This window comes from Maylandia zebra, unplaced genomic scaffold (genome assembly GCF_041146795.1).
Source record: "Maylandia zebra isolate NMK-2024a unplaced genomic scaffold, Mzebra_GT3a scaffold02, whole genome shotgun sequence".
Taxonomy (NCBI): domain Eukaryota; kingdom Metazoa; phylum Chordata; class Actinopteri; order Cichliformes; family Cichlidae; genus Maylandia; species Maylandia zebra.
The window spans coordinates 321,837-344,064 of record NW_027490032.1 but is presented as its reverse complement, the minus strand read 5'-3'; the positions used below and the strand labels follow the sequence as shown (position 1 = coordinate 344,064).

General features: G+C 44.9%; 1 protein-coding gene across 1 annotated transcript; it reads right to left on the bottom strand.

Moving 5' to 3' along the window:
* Positions 1-408: 408 nt before the first annotated feature.
* Positions 409-17,778, bottom strand: LOC105940483 (low affinity immunoglobulin gamma Fc region receptor III-like). Its single transcript, XM_076881085.1, has 6 exons — positions 17,702-17,778; positions 16,849-16,884; positions 2,078-2,341; positions 1,753-1,998; positions 1,555-1,677; positions 409-1,424 (listed from the first exon to the last, which is right to left on the bottom strand). The coding sequence occupies exons 1-6, from the start codon at positions 17,733-17,735 to the stop codon at positions 1,417-1,419; spliced, it is 711 nt and encodes a 236-aa protein (XP_076737200.1). The 5' UTR covers positions 17,736-17,778; the 3' UTR covers positions 409-1,416.
* Between the last annotated feature and the right edge of the window lie 4,450 nt (positions 17,779-22,228).

The window sequence follows — 22,228 nt, the reverse complement described above, 5'->3', positions numbered from 1 at the left end:
TCTGCTGTCTCCTCACTAAATCCAAAATGTTTACATTACCTGAGCCAGTATGTAACTACCAATCCACTCCAAGTGTGCTGATTAATTATGTGTATTTGCCCCAAATGTTCCTGACACACACTTTATGATTGTCGCACATGACTGAAATTACACCAATGAAATATTAAAAGGCACTACTCATTCATTTCAGATGATTTTCAAATTTATTTAATAAGCAAAAACAGACATTGTGCTGAATGCCAAACATTAGTGTATAAACTTTTCATGAATACATAATTTCTTGTTATTGAATCTATTTAATTTGAAAATCATCCTGAACAAAAGTAGTGGTGATTTTTAAAATTTAATTTTCATAATTGGACATTTCATCAAGCTGAAAATAAATACACAGGGACATTTTATTTAGGTAACAGTTTATTTGCAAGAAGCAAGAACAGAAGAACATTATTGTGCATGAAGGAAGTGTCATGATAGAGCCAGGTGCCGGTGTGTCACGAGTTAATCCCGTCGTAGACTGTGAAACGTTGCCACAGGCGGTACTAGTGGATTGCAACGATTGGAAGTCAAAATTTTAAAAAAGCTACTCCTACTGCTGCAAAGTATCATAATAATTGATTCGATTCCGATTCACAAGGTCCCAAATCGATTTGATCCCTGATTTCAACTCAATTTGATTCTATTTGAATCTGGGAAATTTTTGCCTCACACAGTCAGAAATATTATATTTCTGATCACCTATGAGTAAGTACATATCCATATTTTTATATCTATAAAATCAAAGCTGACACTTTATCAGAGGTGTAAGCATCACAGCAGATGTCTTTGTGTCAAAGTAACTGAGGATAAAACACAGAAAAACATGAAGGAGACGGAAAAAAAACAGCTTTGTGTTTACGTCTTTGTGTGGAATCCATTTATCTGATTTACTGTTTTTGCTGTTTGGTGGTTTTGGAATGACAGCTTTAACCTGAGATTCTGGCAAAATACATTTATATTTAAAAATGATTCAGGATTTTAATGAATCAATAACAAGTTATTCAAGCTAGAATCGATTTTAGTTGGAAAATTGATAATTGAAACCCCACCCCTATTGCAAAGAACCCAGAATTTGGTTAAACATTTACAATTCATGATTTACAAAGACTTTTTCAAAATCCTTTATCCTAACAATGAACAGCAACGATGGGTGCATTAACACCCATATACAATCTAATCAGAAGAGCCAAACGTAAATAAATATGGAACAGAGTTGCAGTCAAAAGTTTATGAACTGGATCAGAGAACAAAAGCAAAGTGAAAACAGTTGATAAAAACACAGAAATAGATTAGCACGAGCCATAAGGTGACATCATTAACCTCCTTGCCCAAATCCTGCTCACCATTGGTGGATCTGGTTATCATCTGGGGGCAGGCAGCTCAGTTACCTAAAATTGGAATAGAAAGGATTTAACTTTATCATGGTTTCAGTTAGAGACAGCTCATAATCATCAGATTGTTAATAACTGATTGACAGGTCAGTGTGTTGCCCATGGCTGTGTGATGTTAGAGATTCACCTTGAGGAGAGTGGAGATGTACTATGGACAGAACAACAAACACCAGGTAGCCCATCAGAGTAAACTCAAAATGCAGGAGGGATATTGCGGGGGGCGGAGCTCCAGATGTAATTTGAGGTTTTTCTGCAGAGAGAATCCCACATGTTCAGGTTAATGTGTGGATGAAAGAAGAGGTGAAATCAGAGTGAAGCTCCTCACCTGTGACAGTGATCCAGCTGGATGGAGACTCTCCATGACCGCTGATGTCACACTTGTAGAGGCCTTCATCAGACCTGGAAACATGCTGGATGGTCATGTGACCTGTAATCTTGTTTCCAATGAAGATGCCATTTTTAAAGAAAGCAGCTGTGAGGTTGGAGGGAGTGGTCTTTGTTTTACAGAGCAGAGTGACATCATCTCCCTCCATCACAGGGAGGACAGGACTCTGCAGGATCACTGATCCACCTCAACACAGAGACAAACTACAGCATTTCATCCATTTATACACAGCTTCATCAACACTAACTCCACACACTCAGCTTACCAGCGACTGTCAGGTTAACCATGTTACTGATGGGACCCTCTCTGGACTCACACCAGTAAACTCCACTTTCAAGTGGGTCAATGTAACTGATGTTACAGTTAGAACCAGCTAGTTTCCCCCACCCATCTCCACACTGAGTGTTCTGCTGTCTGCTTGTGTTTCTCCTCAGAGTCCATCCAGGAGAGCTGTCGTCCTCCTCACAGCTCAGAGTCACAAACTCATCTTTAAACAGCTGAGAGCTGCTGGGACTCACAGTCAAACGAGCTGTGAGGGAGAGCGGATTATGCAAATTATTAAGAAAAAAATGGTTCACATGAAACACACTCTACAGCCACTTTTTTTAAAGTAAGCATTTCATATTTAATTCAGTCCAATACATTAGCACTGGCAATTAGATTTCTGACTATCCCTAATATTCCCAAATGCATCATTTTGTGAATATTTCAAGTTACCAGTTTTGGGCTGTTCCATAGGATTACTTTTACCTATTTAGAGTACACACTGTAAGCTGTAGGACTGTGCTGGATCAATAATAATAATAATAATAATAATAACAACAACAACATGTCGTATGGGCAGAAATCTGTGCATTTTATCCTTTAAAAATTCAGAATAATTTCAGTTTCACTTCTCACCATTCAGTTTCAGTTCTACAATTCAATTTCAGTTCCAAAATTCAGTTTTTTGGAACTTACATCCGGTTCCGGTTCAAGCACAGATTAATAGAACTACGTTTTACTGGCGGACCGAAAGTGTTACTGACGGGAATCTACAGCGTCTTGAGCTGAATTAAGACTTCAGAAGTCATTCGTCATGTCGAATGACCAGCGGATAAACTCTCAGGTTGGTATTAAATGTATTACATGCATAAGAACAAGCGTCATGTTAACAAATGATAGCCGTAAGGTAACTGTTATGCTTATTGTAGCTGTTAGCTAAAAACGCTAATTTAGCGTAGTTTGCCCTGAATTCAGCTTTGACAAACAAATATGATCGACTGTTTCTAGGAGAATTCCAGAGTTGTCATCTTGTACCCTCTCAGAGTACCCCCTCTGTATGCTTGCAGAGACCCCTGCAGTAGGGAAACATGCAAAACAGTGTCCAAACCTTTGTATTTTAGCTTTATTTATGTCTTACACAGCATCCCAACTCTTTAGCTAACTTAATAACTTTGGACAAGCAGAGGAAGACACCCATAGTGTTAGACATGGTGAACATGAGAAAAAAGGAACACAAGAAGCAGGAGAAATACCAAGGACTCAGAGAAGAGCTCAAGAAGATGTGGAGGTTGAAGATAGCAGTGATCCCAGTGGTAATCGGAGCACTCTGTGCAGTGACTCCCAAACTAGGCGAGTGGCTCCAGCAGATCCCGGGAACAACGTCGGAGATTTCTGTCAAGAAGAGCGCAGTCCTAGGAACAGCTAAGATACTGTGCAGGACCCTCAAGCTTCCAGGCCTTTGGTACCTTCTGGGAGGTCCCGAGCTTGAGCTAGTAATGGCAAAACTCTAGTTTATTTTAACATTTAGATTTAGGTGGTTAGAATTTCACTGACAAAATCTAGCCTTTTTTTCTTAGGTAAAGGTCAATATGACCTGGTGTTGCTCGTTTAACTATGTTATCTGCTAATTGTATGAAAATTCCAAGGGAGACCAGCGTCAGGTGCTTCATGAATGCTCCCTGCCCAGCAACAGCCCAGGTGGGACAAAGAACTGTTGTAACTGAAAAGATACAGAGAGTCGTGTGTGAGAGTATAAAAGAGGCGCTGCGATGTCTCAAGGGCAGAGCTCTCATGGCTGTAGAAATGGGATGTTTGCTGTTTGCTCTCCCGCTTTGCAGAATTTATTAACAGAAAATTCCACCACAAGCTTGGCGTCACAAACAGTATGGTCTGAGTGTGGGTGCTGAGGAACAACTCCAAGATGGCTGATGTCCCCGAGAGAAAAAAAATCAACCCTCTGTCTCACCAAAGCTTTAAAAATGGGGAGTTGTGAGGCAAGTCCTCAGTGAAACACCGCAAGGTGGGGCGATCGTGGCTCAAGAGTTGGGCGTTCGCCTTGTAATCGGAAGGTTGCTGGTTCGAGCACCGGCTTGGACAGCCTTGGGCAAGACACTTCACCCATTGCCTACTGGTGGTGGTCAGAGGGCCCGGTGGCGCCAGTGTCTGGCAGCCTCGCCTCTGTCAGTGCGCCCCAGGGTGGCTGTGGCTACAATGTAGCTTGCCATCACCAGTGTGTGAATGGGTGGATGACTGGATATGTAAAGCGCTTTGGGGTCCTTAGGGACTAGTAAAGCACTATATAAATACAGGCCATTTACCAAGGTGGCAAAAAAAAAAAATTACTACCGCAGTGGGAAAGAGAGATATTTTTGGAGAGAATGTCCTGATGAGAAATGACAATTAACTCTTCAGTTTGGAGGACAACAGATTAATTTTTTGAGACAGAGGGAAGTGACTCTGGTGTTACCAACCACTGATTAGAAAATAAATTTAGTTAAACAATTCACCCAGACACTGGGAAAAGGGTGGGTGTATGCACTTATTTTTTTTATATTGTATGTATCAACAACAGTTCGTTCAACAGTAAGTTACTTTGACATATCTAATGAATTCTGGCCTGCCTGGGGAGCCTTCCAGCAGCCATTCTCCCCGCTCAGCTATACAGTCTGCTATATCCATTTCTCAGAATTCCTCTCTCCACTCGATTCACTCTTGATCCCCCAAAACTATAACCTTTTAACTTTGATTAGAGGAAGATTACACCAGCAAAAGTTTGCAGCGCATCTCCACTCCTGATTGCGTCTTCAGGCCTACAGACCTTCCCGGAAATCTGAGCAATCATATGTCTGTGAAGGTTCTCAGTCATCCAGGTCATCGTAGTCAAAGGAGCTTGCAAAGAAAAGCATCTGGACTTCTTTAAGTTACTTGAAGACGTTTCACCTCTCATCCGAGAAGCTTCTTCAGTTCTAAGGTCAAATGGTGGAGAGTCCCAGATATAAACCTAGTGGGAGAGACCCCCCACAGAGGGACAAAAGGACCCCCTGATGATCCTCTAATTGCCTGAGCCAAGGTGTGAAATTGGGTGTGGGCCCCAATCAGCCAGAGTTTCGGGTGGGTTCATTGTGAAACCTGGCCCCACCTTATCATGCGAATTCCTGAGATCAGATGGCCCAGGATGTGAGTGGGCGTTAAGGCGTCTGGGAAGGGATCTCAAAACTGGATTATAGATGGCAGAGAGTTGGTGTCGTAAACCCCCGCCTCTGTTCAAAGGTGGTCGCTCACAGTGGACATAGATGGCTTCTTTCACTCCTCTTTCAAACCATCTGTCCTCTCTGTCCAAAATGTGAACATTGGCATCCTCGAAAGAGTGTCCTTTATCCTTAAGATGCAGATGGACTGCTGAGTCTTGTCCTGTGGAGGTGGCTCTTCTATGTTGTGCCATGCGCTTGTGAAGTGGCTGTTTGGTCTCTCCAATGTAGAGGTCTGGCCATTCCTCGCTGCACTGTACAGCATACACCACATTGTTAAGTCTGTGTTTTGGCGTTTTGTCTTATCCTTTTATCTTATCCTCTTCACCCTCTACACTGTAGACTTCTTCATCAACTCCCCACGCTGCCACCTACAGAAGTTCTCTGACGACTCTGCCATAGTCGGCCTCATCACAGGTGAGGATGTCTCAGAGTACAGACAGTGGACTCTGTACTTTGTGGACTGGTGTCAGCAGAACCACCTGCTGATCAACACCGGTAAAACCAAGGAGTCGGTGATGGACTTCCGGAGATGTAGACCCACCACACTGACACCGGTGAACATCCAAGGAGTAGAGATTGAGATAGTGGACTCTTATATGTACCTGGGTGTTCACCTGAGTAATAAACTGGACTGTAGCCACAACACTGATGCTCTTTACAGGAAGGGTCAGAGCAGACTCTACCTGCTGAAGCAGCTGAGGTCATTTGGAATCCAGGGAGCGCTGTTAAAGACCTTCTATGACTCTGGTGGCATCTGTCATTTTTTTACAGTGTTGTATGTTGGAGCAGCGGTTTATTGGCAGCTGAGAGGAAGAGGTTGGATAAACTCATCATGATGACCAGCTCTGTTCTGGGATGCACCCTGGATCCAGTGCAGGTGGTGGGAGACAGAAAGACTCTGGCCAAAATAACATCTCTCCCACCCCATGTATATAAATGTTGCTGAACTGCAGAGCTCCTTCAGTGACAGACTGTTGCAAGCGTTTCCACAGGTCCTTCCTCCCTGCAGCTGTCAGACTGTACAATAAAAACTGCTCCCAACAAACATAGATGTTTACATCAGTGCTGTAACAACTTCTACTGCTATAACTTGCACATTACTTTTCACAGTTTATATATATACACTAACTTAATGGAAGTTACATGTCCACTTTTTAATGCACAGGTACAATACACAATCTGCACTTTTCTAATTATTCTAAATATTCTTAACTATTTAAACATCTTTCAGTATCCTGCTCTGTTTGCACACTTACAACCTAAGTTTGCCACTTATCTGTACTTTAATTTTATTAACTGTACAGTACACTGTTTGGTAACTAATGTCCATGATATAAATATGTAAAAATAGAGTATGTTTCTGTTCCGTGTCCTGTTCTGTTTGTATATGTGTGTTTTTGCTGCTGATACAACCAAATTTCCCCTTGTGGGACGAATAAAGGATTATTCTATTCTATCCACCATCGCTCATTGTAACTGAGGAGCCAGTCCCAGCTGGTGAAATGATATTTGTAAATACCTTTTGGATACTTTAAATAAACTGATTACCTTAACAGTAAAGATCACAAAGCACTGTATAGATAGAAAATGGTGATCTATGACTCTGCTGTAAAATTTGATGTTTGATGTGTGGTGGCTCCATGAAAACACATGACCCCATCCATCCATCCATCCATCTTCATCCGCTTTATCCGAGGCCGGGTCGCGGGGGCAGCAGCCTAAGCAAAGAGGCCCAGACCTCCCTCTCCCCAGCCACCTCCTCCAGCCTGTCCGGGGGAATACCAAGGCGTTCCCAGGCCAGCCGAGAGAAATAATCTCTCCAGCGTGTCCTGGGTCTGCCCCGGGGCCTCCTCCCGGTGGGACATGCCTGGAACACCTCGCCCAGGAGGCGCCCAGGGGGCATCCTTGTCAGATGCCCGAACCACCTCAGCTGGCTCCTTTCGATGTGGAGCAGCAGCTGCTCTACTCTGAGCCCCTCCCGGATGGCCGAACTTCTCACCCTATCTCTAAGGGAGAGGCCAGCCACCCTTCGGAGGAAGCTCATTTCCGCCGCTTGTATCCGCGATCTCGTTCTTTCGGTCACTACCCACAGCTCGTGGCCATAGGTGAGGGTAGGGACGTAGATCAACCGGTAAATCGAGAGCTTCGCTTTTACACTCAGCTCCCTCTTCACCACGACTGACCGGTGCAGCGTCCGCATTACTGCAGCTGCAGCCCCAATCTGTCTGTCGATCTCCGGCTCCCTTCTCCCATCACTCGTGAACAAGACCCCGAGATACTTGAACTCCTCCACTTGGGGCAGGAACTCATCCCCGACCCGGAGTGGGCACTCCACCCTTTTCCGGCTGAGAACCATGGCCTCAGATTTGGAGGTGCTGATCCTCATTCCCGCTGCTTCACACTCGGCTGCGAACCGTTCCAGTGCGAGCTGGAGGTCCTCACCCGATGAAGCCAACAGAACCACATCATCTGCAAAAATCAGAGATGAGATTCTGAGGCCACCAAAGCGAAAGCCCTCCGCCACTTGGCTGCGCCTAGAAATCCTGTCCATAAAAATTATGAACAGAACCGGAGACAAAGGGCAGCCCTGGCGGAGCCCATCACCCACCGGGAACGAGTCCGACTTATTGCCGGCAATGCGAACCAAGCTCTTGCAACGGTTGTATAGGGATCGAATGGCCCGTAGCAATGGGCCAGACACCCCATACTCCCGCAACACCTCCCACAGGACACCCCGAGGGACACGGTCGAATGCCTTCTCCAAGTCCACAAAACACATGTAGACTGGTTGGGCAAACTCCCATGCACCCTCAAGTATCCTCGAGAGGATAAAGAGCTGGTCCAGTGTTCCACGACCAGGACGAAAACCGCATTGTTCCTCCTCTATCCGAGGTTCGACTAGCGGACGAACTCTCCTTTCCAGCACCCTGGCATAGACTTTCCCAGGGAGGCTGAGGAGTGTGATCCCCCTGTAGTTGGAACACACCCTCCGGTCCCCCTTCTGAAAGATGGGGACCACCACCCCGGTCTGCCAGTCCACAGGTACTGCCCCTGATCTCCACGCAACATTGCAGAGGCGTGTCAACCAGGACAGCCCTACAACGTCCAGAGCCTTCAGGAACTCGGGGCGGACCTCATCAACACCAGGGGCTCTGCCACCAAGGAGTTGTTTAACTGCCTCAGTGACCTCGCCCCCGGAAATTGGCGGGTCATTCCCCTCAAACCCCAGACTCTGCTTCGTCCTCGGAAGACGTGTCAGTGGGATTAAGGAGGTCCTCGAAGTATTCCTTCCACCGCCCGACAATTTTCTCAGTTGACGTCAGCAGCGCTCCGCCAGCACTATACACAGTGCAGGTAGAGCACCGCTTTCCCCTCCTGAGACGCCTGACGGTTTGCCAGAATCTCTTCGAGGCTGTCCAAAAGTCTTTTTCCATGGCCTCTCCGAACTCCTCCCACACCCGAGTTTTTGCTTCAGCCACTGCCCGAGCCGCATTCCGCTTGGCCTGTCGATACCTGTCGGCTGCCTCCGGAGTCCCACAGGCTAACCAAGCCCGATAGGACTCCTTCTTCAGCCTGGTGGCTCCCTTCACCTCTGGTGTCCACCATTTGGTTCTGGGATTACCACCACGGCAGGCACCAACCACCTTGCGGCCGCAGCTCAATGCAGCAGCTTCGGCAATGGAGACGCTGAACATGGTCCATTCGGACTCAATGTCCCCAGTCTCCCTCGGAATGCTGTTGAAGCTCTGCCAGAGGTGTGCGTTGAAGATCTCGCGGACTGGGGCCTCTGCTAGACGTTCCCAGCACACCCTCACTACGCGTTTAGGTGCACCAGGTCTGTCCAGCGTCCTCCCCCGCCACCTGATCCAACTCACCACCAGGTGGTGATCAGTTGACAGCTCAGCCCCTCTCTTTACCCGAGTGTCCAGAACATATGGTCGCAGGTCTGGTGATACGATTACAAAATCGATCATCGACCTACGGCCTAGAGCATCCTGGTGCCACGTGCACTTATGGACACTCTTTTTTTTTTTTTTTTTTTTTCTAAGTGACTTATGGACACTCTTATGTTCGAACAGGGTGTTCGTTATGGCCAAACTGTGATTAGCACAGAAGTCCAATAACAAAGCACCGCTCGGGTTCAGATCAGGGAGGCCGTTCCTCCCAATCACGCCCCTCCAGGTCTCGCTGTCATTACCCACGTGAGCATTGAAGTCTCCCAGCAGGACAACAGAGTCTCCAGGTGGAGCACCTTCCAGCACCCCCCCCCCCCCCCCCAGGGACTCTAAGAAGGCTGGGTACTCCGAGCTGCCACTCGGCGCATAAGCGCAGATGACAGTCAGGACCCGTTCCCCGACCCTAAGTCGCAGGGAACAAACCCTCTCGTCCACCGGGAGAAACCCCAACGTACCGGCAGCAAGCCGAGGGGATATTAGAATACCCACCCCAGTCCGCCGCCTCTCACCAGGGGCAACTCCAGACTGAGACAGAGTCCAGCCCCTCTCCAGGAGACTGGTTCCAGAGCCCAGGCAATGCGTAGAGGTGAGCCCAACTATATCTAGCCGGTATCTCTCAACCTCACGCACTAACTCAGGCTCCTTCCCCACCAGAGAGGTGACATTCCATGTCCCTATTGCCAGTCTTGGCAGCCGGTGGTCAGTCCGCCAGGGCCTCCGCTCCTGGCCGCCACCCGGCACACAATGCACCCGACCCTTATGGCGCCTCCTGCGGGTGGTGGGCCTGCGGGAGGATGGGCCCATGTCTCCTCTTCATGGACTAAGGCCCGGCCACCAGACGCTCGACCTCGGGCACCCTCCCTGGCTCCAGGGCGGGGCCCCGGTAACCCTATCCCGGGCAGGGTAAACTGTTCCCTCGATATTCTTTTCATAAGGGTCTTCTGAATCGCTCTTTGTCTGACCCAACATAGCAAAATTGGTATGGCCCGGATCTGGCCCACACAATGTGCTTACACATGGCCCACATACCACAAAGAATGACGGCCCTTTGGTTGCCCAGATCAGGTTTGCCAGAGGTGGCCTACGCATGGGCCAGCACAAGGCCAGTTGCAGACACAGTGCTGGTCCTGTGCTGGCCAGTGTATGGATTACCTCTGGTAAATCTGATCTGGGCCACCAAAGGGCCGTCATTCTTTGCGGTATGTGGCCCATGTGTAAGTCGTGTGCAGCCACGGGCCAGTTGGAGACACACAGCTGGCTCTCTGCTGGCCCAGAACAGTTTCAGCTCTGGCCCCAGATGTCAGACTAATGTGTACCTTAATCAAGCCATGCAATAACAACATGTGCAATAGTGTAAAAGTAACATGACAAAACTCTGCTCCCCACATAGCAAGGAGGTCTGCCCAGGACCAGGTATCAAGCCAGCACTGCTGGCTGACTTCTGGCATGATAAGATGTATGTCATCCAGATATGGCCTGGCATAGATGGCACTGTCAATGTGGTGGCATGCCACATCTGGCTCGACTGTGGTTTGGTTTATGTGGCCCAGTGTTAGATTTGTATTGTTGATTATCATTTATGCTTAGAAATATCTACTCATATATGCTTAGAGTTGTATAATCAATGTCATGTTGGTAGAGGGTTGATCCTTAGTTGTCTGCAAAGACTTTGTGTACATTCCAGAGTGTTCTGGCATTCACACCCACGTCCTGGGAGCATGGGAGAGGTTGTACCTTCTCTTATTGTTTTGTGGTGTCTATATCTGTTTCAGTCTAAGTGCCTTTTGTTTAGATCAGGTGTGCTCACACTTTTTCCGCATGTGAGCTACTTATAAAATGACCAAGTCAAAATGATCTACCCACTACAAAAATCCAAAACATATACATATAAGTCGTTTATGGGATCACAATCTGACCCCACACACACACACACACACACACACACACACACACACACACACACACACAACGCACAGGCAAGGTACTCTTTGTTTGTATGTATACATCATATGTTAATGAACCTATGCATATTCATGTAACCTAAATAAAAGATCAGTGTTATGGGGGAGCGGACGAGAGCAACTGGGGTCAAGCAAAGGAACGGCGCTTGTCCAATTGGTCTCCCTCTTATATGAGAATCATAAAGAGCTCTTCTAGGTGTCAATGCTTTTTGCTGTGTAGTTGAATTGTCTTGAACATTCCAGCGAATAGGTTTAAGCTACAAACCTATAACCCAGGCTCATAGAAAACAGGCCTGGCCCAGATCTGGCATCAAGCTGGCACTTCTGACAGACTGGTGACATGGCAGAGTGTATGTCAACCAGATGTGGGCCAGGTCTGGCAATGACGCCACTATTTATGTTCCTATTTTCCTATTTTAGCTAGTTAGTTTAGTTAGTGTACACTTTATCCAAAACCTAGTGAGGGTTTACTCATCTTTGCCAGTGGGTGGCTGTAGCTCAGGTGCTCTATACCAGCGGTCCCCAACCCCTGGGCCTCGGACCGGTACCGGTCCGTGAGTCGTTTGGTACCGGGCCGCAAGAGTTTAGGCTCAGGTGTGAAATGTATGGTTTTCAGGGTTTTTATCATTTTTCAGCGTTATTTTGTTATCGATTTTATCGTTAACTTGTTAGGATGCCTGGGTCGTCGACCCAGGGTTTTTTGAGTTTATAATATTATGTATACTTTCTAGTTTTTGGTTTCTTTGAGTTCTGTCTTATGGCTTATGTCTCTGTCTTCTTTAGTTGCTCTGTCTCCCCTATCACCTGCATCCCCTTGTCTAGTTCGCGTCTATGTGTATCCTAAGTTCCTATATCCCCGTGTTCAGTCAGTGTTTGTGTCTGCCCTGTTCCCACGTCTCTGTTCCCTTTGTAGTGCCTGCTTATGAGCCTGTGTCTTTGTTCAGTCTGTGTTATGTGTTTCCTGTTTTACTTTGAAGGTCTCTGTCTTTTCTCAGTGTGTTCAGTTTATGCTTCTTTGGTCTCGTCAGTTCTGATTTGCCCCAGCTGTGTTTCCCTCCTGTTACTCATTTCCTGATTGCTCCCTCTGTGTATTTAAGCCCTGTGTTTCTCTGTGTCCGTGTCGCGATCTACCGTTTTCTTAGCTGTGTGTTCTGCCATTTCTCTAGTTTAAGTTTGTTTTGAGTTTTTTCAGTTATGTTATATTTGGAGTATTAAATTAAAGCCTTTTTTGAGTTCACGTCTGTCTCCGGAGTCTGCACCTTGGGTCCTATTCCTGCCTGCACACAGCCACACCTAACATAACTCGGTTTTCCTGGGTCTTTTCACGTGTGTTATGAATAAATCTTCTTATTTTGGTACCGGTACTAGTTTTATTTTGTTGTATTTATCCGCGACACCTTAAAGGCCTGTCTGTGAAAATATTGTCGAGCATAAACCGGTACATGGTGCAAAAAAGGTTGGGGACCGCTGCTCTATACAACATGCCACATTCACCCAATCACACACTTTTTCTAAACTGAGTGCTTCCTAACTACATTCATACACATTCACACTCTCTTAACATGCAGAGTGAAGGAGCCAGGGATCAAACCACTAACCTTCTGACAAGTAGGTGACCTGCTCTACCGCCTGAGCTACAGCCACCCAGTGGTAAAGTGCATACTCACAAAACTGTCAAACCTGCATTTGAAACATTGGCTACCATAGCAGTATAGTATTGCAACATGGCATTTGGGTCTTCCAACCAAAATAGGAAAATGGGAACATAAATAGGGATGGGTACCGGTATCCGGTGCCATTATGGCACTGGTTCTGACATAAACGGTAGTAACCAGACCGAAAAGCAGCGCACATTTCGGTGCTTTTTTTCCCTGAGATGTCATACACTTTGGATTCTAGCCAATCATTTTACCTTTGCAAGCATAGTAGGCAAGCCCAGGTACGTACGTCCTACAGATTAAAAATGCCCAAGGCGAAGCGGTCAAAAGTCTGGCTGTACTTCACAGCAAAAGATGCAAACTCAGCAGCCTGCAACAAGTGCTTTAAGGTGATACTGTGCAAAGGAGGTAACACCTCAAATCTGACCTGGCGACATATAGCATTTTGTTAAAAGCCGAGAAATGCACTGTATTTGATAGCTTGCTGCAAGATATCACACCGAGCACATCTACTGCAGGTGTGGTGCCTGTTATCGGACCCGGAGTTAGCAATATCCCCCAAGAACCCGAAGAGTAGAGTCCTGGCCCCTAGCCCTGCCAGTGTAGCAGAAATGATGACGGATGATGATGCAGCAGCAGCCGTTCTTCTCTGCGTGAGCAGCTTAATGTTGTTCGTGTGTAATTTACATTGAGTAGGCTAACCACGTTATTAAATTAATGCATGTAAGGTGAACTAGCAAACACCGTCGTAGCTACATGCGGCTGTCTTCTTGTTTGATGGCAGATACTCCGTTCACCCTGGCCAAAAAGGCTAAAATGACCAAAGAAAAAGTGGGAAACAGCTAAAGGTGTTTAGGCAAAATTGGTGTTTTTTCCATTGTTTATGCACTGCTTCCAGCCAAGAGTGATACCATATATGCCCTATAGCTGCAGAAAAGGCTAACATTGTTACCTTTTTACAAAAAAACAGCTAAACATGAGAGGTTTTTGGACAAAGTGTGTGTTCTCCATTCTTTAAGCACCAGTTCGAGCACCGTTTAAGCACCGGCACCATTTCAAAAGTACCGGTTTGGTACTGGTATTGGATAAAACCTAAACGATACCCATCCCTAAACATAAACAGTGCCATCTACGCCAGGCCTGGCCCATATCTGGATGACATACGTCTTATCATGCCAGAAGTCAGCCAGCTGTGCTGGCTTGATACCAGATCTGGGCCAGACCTGTTTGCTATGTGGGACTGCTTCAGGGGTTTATCAAAGACTTTGAAAGGCACTAATATCAAAGTTAGATGTATGTTGGAATAATTCATCCACAGGTTGAGTCGTGTTCACTGTCCCTGACGGCAAACATCTAGACATGGCAAAATAGAACAGCACAAAAGAGTGTGTGTCATGTTTGGTGATGCATGTGTATTTTCATCACTAAAAAATACTGCTGGTAATTGCTCCTTTATGGAAACAATCACTAAATTGGAAACATTGGATAATGGATGAGTTTGATAAACAAGTCTCACACAGAATGACTTCCTTATCTTAACAACAGTTTTTCATGCCCTCCTGGGTTTTAATTGCACCTTAGAACACACATACATCAACACTACAATGAGCGGGTGGAGGGAGGTTTGGAGTCTTCTCTCACCCCCATTCTCTGCGACCTGCTGGAGCGGGGGGGCTAGGAGGAGTTGGCCGTCCGACTGCGGTCTGGGGTGTGGGGCCTCCCTGCTGCTGCGGAGTCGGGGCGGTCTGCCTCTCCCCACCGCAGGGAAAAGGGTAACACCACCTGGGTCTGGGTGCAGTTCCCCCCTCCAGGGGCAAGGGTACCTAGACCCGGTTGGTAGAGTACGCTTGGGGAGTGTGATCGTGTGTACAGCGTCTCTTTATGTCTGTCTCCACGTCGGTTGAGTGTGGTGTAAGTGCATATGAGAGCATGAGGGTGGGAATGGATGTTTGTGTCTGTGTGTGCCTGTATGTCTGTGTCTATATGTCAGGTTGGGTATCAGACGCCACCTCTCTGGGGACATCTCAGGCCTCCAAACCTTGGAGGGCCTATCTCCACCCACCACCACTTCCCCTGCCGGTGGCGGACTCCCTCAGGTGTCGGTGCGTTGGTGGTTCTTTGTGTCTGGGGGTGGGCGTCCGGGTACACACTGGCTCACTCCTTGGCGGCTGCTTACTGGGGCTCGCTCGGGCCATTTCGGAGGTGGGGTGCCCCCGGCCTCTCGGCCTAGGGCTCGGTCACTCAGGCACAGCTGGCTGCCGGCGGAGCTCACGGGCAGGTCACTGCAGCTCCCCCTGGCTTCTGCTCCGCGGCTGCTGAATGAGCCCTCATCTGGGACTCTCCTCAGCTCTTACTAGAACAGTGGCGCGGCTGCCCCTCTGTTGGTCTTCCTTGGTCTCTTGTGCTCTGGGGGCCTCTGGATGTCTGGAGTTTTGATCTCCTCCATACCTGCTTCATACCATAGAGGACAGGGCTGTGGCTCCCCACACTCCCTAGCAGATCATTACATGGAGAAACCTTTGGAATGCAAGCATGCTGATCCACACAGGTATGCACACAGGTGTACACACGGGTATTCACAGACGTGGACTACAGCTTTCTTGGCTGCTGCCTCAAAGCACATTGTGCGCTGTCTATCTTGCGTGCTGCACAATATCGTTTATTATTTAGTAATTATTGATATCTATTGCTAGCTAGTTTATTGTGATGGTGCTTTTTTTTCTTATTATTATGTTGCTCTTTGTTGTTTGTTTTGTTTTGTGATCCAGGTGTTTTGTTTTTTTTGTTTGTTTGTTTGTTTTTTCTCTCTTCCCCCCCTTCTCACTGTCTCTTCTCCCCTTTGGTTTTCTTTCTCTCCCTCTCTTTCATTCTTTCCCCCTGTCCTATCCCACAGTCATGTCTGTCCCGTTTGTAACAACTGAAAATAAAATAAACTCATAATTATAATAAAGGTCAATCAAATGGACCAATATGGCAAGGCCACGATGATCCACTTGATAAAATAAATCCGCTTGGCATCTTTCTTGGCCTTAAGACAACAATTCTGATGGCTATAGATCCAAACGGGACGAAAAAGAAAAAAAAAACAAAAAACAGTTTTTCATTAATGAACAAATTCATTTAACTAAAATGTTAAAGCTCTCTCTTTTTGCAGGTGAACAACTAACACTGTTTCACACTTTTTCCATCTGTAATCTGATATTCTTGGAAGTTTTTATTTTTCCATTGTACCGTTAATAATATTTTGCATATTTTGCAAAGTTTAGACTCAGATAGAGAAGAGGGAGATAGTGAGTGTGAGGATTCCCAGGGAGGCCTGTGCCAGGTGCTTCCTGGAGCAAAGATAGTGGGAGCCCTCCTTGCCCAGCAACAGTTTTAATGGTGGTAGATAAGCAGAAGAAGACGGCCGTAGTGATAGATGTAACGATCCCAAATGAGAGCAACACGAAGAAGGAACGCGAGAACTGGATATTTTTGTTGTTCCATTTCATCTTGAAGTGTGCAATGAATTTCTGTTAGCACTCAAGAAGTGAGCTCTTCTCTGAGTTTTAAATAGCCTCTCCGAACACCAGCCATGTTTTCTGTAGTTTCAGCCATCTCCTGAATCTCTATTTTGGACACTACTGCTGCACCAAACACACATACACACACACACAGAGCAAACCTGCCTGGAGGCCTGTAGCTCTAACACAATGACAAATTCTGAGCTAACTTATAAAGTTGCTCACCATCATGTAACTACTTATCCTTAACATTGGTAATTAGGCTAAGTAAAACCATCTAGCAATATTCTGGATATGTTGAACTTTCTTTCTAGTCCTGAGCCCAGTATAAGATAAATAAGAACTATTTTGGGATATGAAATTTGCAAAGCTACTCGATTAGAGTCCAAGGATAAAAATATTTAAAGGAAAACTTGAAACTGTGATTGAAGAAGATTATTCACCTTGCTTTGTTGAACAAGTCAGCACTGAGTTCAGAACTGCAAAGAAAGATAGAAGAAGGATAGTCAGGTGAATTTTCACAGAAAGAAAGAGCAACAAACAAGTGTGAATAACATGCGTGCGTTTCGTTAGTTGAGGTTAAGGCGACTGACAAGAAGCAGGAAACGTCTTCCGTAGAGCAGGCCGGATGTTTGCAATTACAAAAAACAAGTAGGCAGAAAGGCTTCTTCACATTTAAACAGTTTATATCAACCTGTTTTTCTTTTACTGGCCAAACTGAGAACACGAGACAGTAGACTGGATATTTTTGTTGTTCCATTTCATCTTGAAGTGTGCAATTAATTTCTGTTAGTGTTTTCCTGGCCTTGCACACGATCTAACATAAAAAAAAAAACTAAACAAAACACTGTGTGGTTTTGAGCACAAATCAAAATCTCTCAATATTATATATATATTTTGAATAAAAGAATAATGGAAAGTGTCTTAGTAATTGTGTAAACCTTTTAGAATTCTTCTTCTTTCCACATCTTATGACTTGCCACTCCTCAAAAAAATCACCATCACCGAATATGTGGTTGATTTGTAACTTATCAAATTAAAAGACCTATGTGAAACCTAAAGAACTTATATTACCAGCAATAAAAAATATTCTGAGTGTGTTATTTGCATCTTCTTTCTTATGTTCCTTATTGTCACATGATCATTTAGAGTCGTTCTGTAATCCCCTACTGAAGCACTGAATATGCCCAGTTACTAACCAACTGCAGCTTTATTTCCTAATGTAGTTTAAATCTAGAGTAATTTAAAAGGCTTTATTCAAATCTGAGTCTGGATATAAAAATAAAGACAACTTACAGAGCAGCCACAGCAGATATGTTCCCTCCATCATGCTGATTGATGATGCTATAAGATCTTAGCTGCGTTCGCATGTGTGACAAGAAACATACTGTCAGGAAGGACTGGGTTTTCAGTGGTTTCCTCCTCAGAGAAGTTGCAAAGCTTCTCAAAAGTAAGGATGGGTAGAAGTTCACTAAAGTTCACACCTTGGCTCAGGTGATTAGAGGATCATCAGGGGGTCCTTTTGTCCCTCTGTGGGGGGTTACTCCCACGAGGTTTATATCTGGGACTCTCCACCATTTGACCTTAGAACTGAAGAAGCTTCTCGGATGAGAGGTGAAACGTCTTCAAGCAACTTAAAGAAGTCCAGACGCTTTTCTTAGCAAGCTCCTTTGACCACTAAAGATTCTAGTAATCTGACAAAGCTCTGTGCACAAGGGACCAAAGATCACAGTTGGAGGCTTATGATCTTTAGGCCCTCAGGCAATGCTGTATTGAAAATTGGGATGATTCTGTTAAAGAAATCACTGCATGGGCTCAGGAACAGTTTAAGAAAAAACTTCCACAGATGTAGGTTAAAGCTCTCTCATACAAAGGAGAAGCCAGATATACCTTTGGAGTCACAGGCTGAATATCTGAAAAAGCACCATTAATGTTGAAAAGTACATACAGGTTTTAGAGCAGAATAGCCTGTAGACATGTCCCTGACAAATGTCCCTTTCTGGGAAGGCCTTACATTTTTCAATTGCACGATCCTAAACCATATTAATGCATCTATTACAACAGCATAGGTTAAAAGTTCAAGTGTCAAACTGACCTACCTCAAACTGACCTATGACTTTTACCAGCCAAAAACATAATTAAATGAAAAATCGGACAAAGACATGGATGTATTGAGAGGCTAGAATCCTCTATCAGACATGAGCTAGTTGGGTATAACAAGCTTTCCAAGTTCCAACTGGGACCACAAGAGGATGACAAACTATATAAAACAAAAGAATATTAAACACACTCAAAGTATACCAGCACACTGCCATCAGAGTGCATTTGGTATCTAACATATCTCTTTTTAGGGTAGGGTAGACTATCTTTAAACAGTATGTATGTGAAGGTTCTCAGTCATCCAGGTCATCGTAGTCTAAGGAGTTTGGAAAGAAAAGGATCTGGACTTCTTTAAGTTGCTTGAAAACGTTTCACCTCTCATCCGAGTCCCAGATTTAAGCTCTGTGGGAGTAACCCTCCAAGAGGGACAATGGACCCCCTAATGATCCTCTACCTAATCACATGAGCTAAGGTGTGAGAATGGGTATAGGTCACTATCAGCCAATATTTGGTGAGCTCATTGTGAAACCTAGCCCCACCAAACCAAACAGCCACTTCGTAAACGCATGGCACAACATAGAAGGGCCACATCAATGGGACAAGACTTGGCGGTTCATCCAAATCTAAAGGACAAAGGTCACTCTTTCGAGGATGCCAATGTTCACATTTTGGACAGAGAAGATAGATGGTTTGAAAGAGGCGTGAAAGAAGCCATCTATGTCCACTGTGAACGACCATCTTTAAAGAGAGGTGGTGGTTTATGACACCAACTGTCTGCCATCTATAATCCAGTTTTGAGATCCGTTCCCAGACACCTTAACGCCCACTCACATCCTGGGTCATCTGACCTCAGGAATTCACATAATAGGGCGGGGCTAGGTTTCACAATGAGCTCATCCGAAACCTTGGCTGATTGTGACGTACACCCAACCGTGCCAGAGGCACGAAGGGCAAACTACATGTTAAGCCCTAAGCATCAGCAATTAAGTGAAGGATCTCCAGCCTTTTGTAGCCAAAGGCAAGTACAATCAACCACTCATTGCTTCCTAGAGCACTACAGGATCCAGGTAGCCAATTGTCTAGGAGGGTTGACACACTGCAATCTGCATATAGGAGGGCTGGCACGGGTCTCCAGCTAGCCAATCATCGGTGAGTCCTGGCACTCTTGGATTTGCTTGAAGAGAAAGGCGATCTCACTCCCTAAGAGGTCCAGGGCTGTAACAACAAAAAACAATATAGATTCAATTAATATAAACTAAGAAAAATAAACTAAAAAGCAACATCTCACTAAAATCAACATAAGGCAGCTCAGAGAGATAAGAAAATTTTGCACCCTCTGCAGATGAGTAATGTATGAAGCACTGACCTCTATATAAAGGGCATTACAGTAATCCAAGGCGTGGATAACTGCCTCATAGTGCTGCCGTAAAAGAATTGGCTTTATTTTAGCCAACTGTCTCGCCAAAAAGAAGTTTGATTTTATTACTGCCTGAATCTGACTGTTAAGCTTCAGTTCAGACCCCCTGGTTTGACCCCCAGGTTCATGATAGTTAGCTTATTATACTGGGCCAAAAAAATCTAAATACACATTGCAGGTCTCAGTGGGTCTACCAAAAATTAACTCCATTAATTTTTGGTACAGTCACAGAGACTGACACAAAGAGGTCACTCTGCCAAGTAGGACCTGCAGTGCTGTGTTCCTAATACAAACCTACTGCTGCAAACGAGACAGTAAAATAGCATGATCCACTTTATCAAAGTCCAGCTGTCAGACCTAAAAGCATGAGAACAACACAGTTGCCAGCATCAGTAGCTAAAAATATGTCGATAAGAATTGTTAAAAGGGCTAATTCGATGCCATGTAAGGATTTAAAGCCAGACTGGAAAACCTCTGAAACATTTTGATTTTGCAATTCACATATGCTGTTCTTTATTCACTATAAATAAACTTAACCCTAACCAGGAAGTCTTGCGTTTGGATCCTGTTTTTCCTGTTATTTCCTGTTCTTTCCCTGAACCTGGCACTTGACCTCTAACCTTGACCTTAAAGTCAATCAGATTCAAACTCTGAGACTTTAGTATATATGTTATGAATTTCAAAATCCTACTTTGCAAGGATTCCTTAACAGAGGAGATAGTAGTCATATGAAAGTTATCCAGGAGGAAATGAAGGTTAAGGGAGGAACTTGGCTTACTTGGCTGGTGGAGTCTTTCGGCTTAAAGCGAGAGATCTTGTTCTTAGCATTCAGCTGACTCCTAAGGACTTGTTAATGGTAAATGGACTGATTCTTATATAGCCCTTTTCTACTCACCCAGAGTACTGAAAGTGCTTTATACAACATACCACATTCTCAAGAGCACTGTTTTCAATGCTTTTAAGTGCCTACGAACTACAATTCACACACATTCATCCACCGATGGATGCATCAGTGAGCAACTTGGGGTTAACCCTTCAGAGCCGGTCGGAGCGGGCACGCTCTGTTTTGCGTAACTATTTTTAAATCCCGGTAGCTCTGCAACCACGTAAGCTAGCGCAATAATTTTTTTTGCATATGAAACCGGAGGAGTTGTACTTACATCTTATGCCATCAGCTTGTCCCAGGTCACAGTTTCCTTCCACATATAGCTTTGCAAAAACTGCATAAAAAGCGCTTGCAGCAACAAAAACATAATATTCCAGAAACACGCTTTGCCGATCCAATCAGCTGTTCATAACACTTCCTACTTTGGAATAGACGTCAGCACGAACTTTTGCATGTCCACCATTACCTGCCCGAAACCAGAAGTGACGTCGTTTTCGCGGAAATGTAGTTTTTTTTTACCATCAGGGCCACAGGGCCTATTCTGGTGTTTTTAAAAGTTATCTTTGACTTTATGACTTTCTGTGTCGTTTCTGGGATGCTTAGGACTCATATTGCACTGCTGGAAATAGTTTATTTTGATGCACATGCTGCTTTTTTGCAAATTTGCAGTTTAATATTTATTTTTGTTTTTCCTGCAGTATATAAAAATTGGTGTATTTCAAAAATAAAACTATGAAGACACTCAAACTAAATTTCCTGTGGTAGGAAACTATTTTGTGCAACTTTTTTGTATTTACAGTTTTGAGGGATAAGCCTCTTAAATTTCTCTAACTAGAAATACATGTTAAAAAAGCAAAAACGATTTTCAATTTTTTTGTAGTTTATTGCACTTTTTTGCAATTTATGTAATTACTATGCACTTAATGAATACATATTATTAAAATCTGGGCTATAATTGTTGTATTGATGTATAGCAACTTGAAATGCTCCCAAAAATGGCACCACACCACCGGACTTGGTTCTATGGTAGGTCTTAAAGGGTTAATATCTTGCCCAAGGATATTTGAAATGCAGACCAGCAATCTTCTGATAAGTAGATGATCTGCTCTACCTCCTGAGCTACAGCCACCCCTGTCTGACCCTCTGCAGGTAGTTGGTGATTGCAGCTTTCCTAGCAGTGTCTTCATGGTTCCCATTTGGTTTCCAGGTCTGCAATGTTGCCTTCTAGTAGTTCTTTCCCCTCAGTTCGGACTACCTTCCCTCTCTTTGTTATCATCTGACCACACTTCTCCAGTCCGAATGACATTCTGATGTCCTTGCTGTATATCCTGGTGGTGTGGATCAGTGAATCTATGTCTCGTTCACTCTTGACATACAGCTTGATGTCATCCATGTACAGGAGGTGGCTGACAACTGCTCC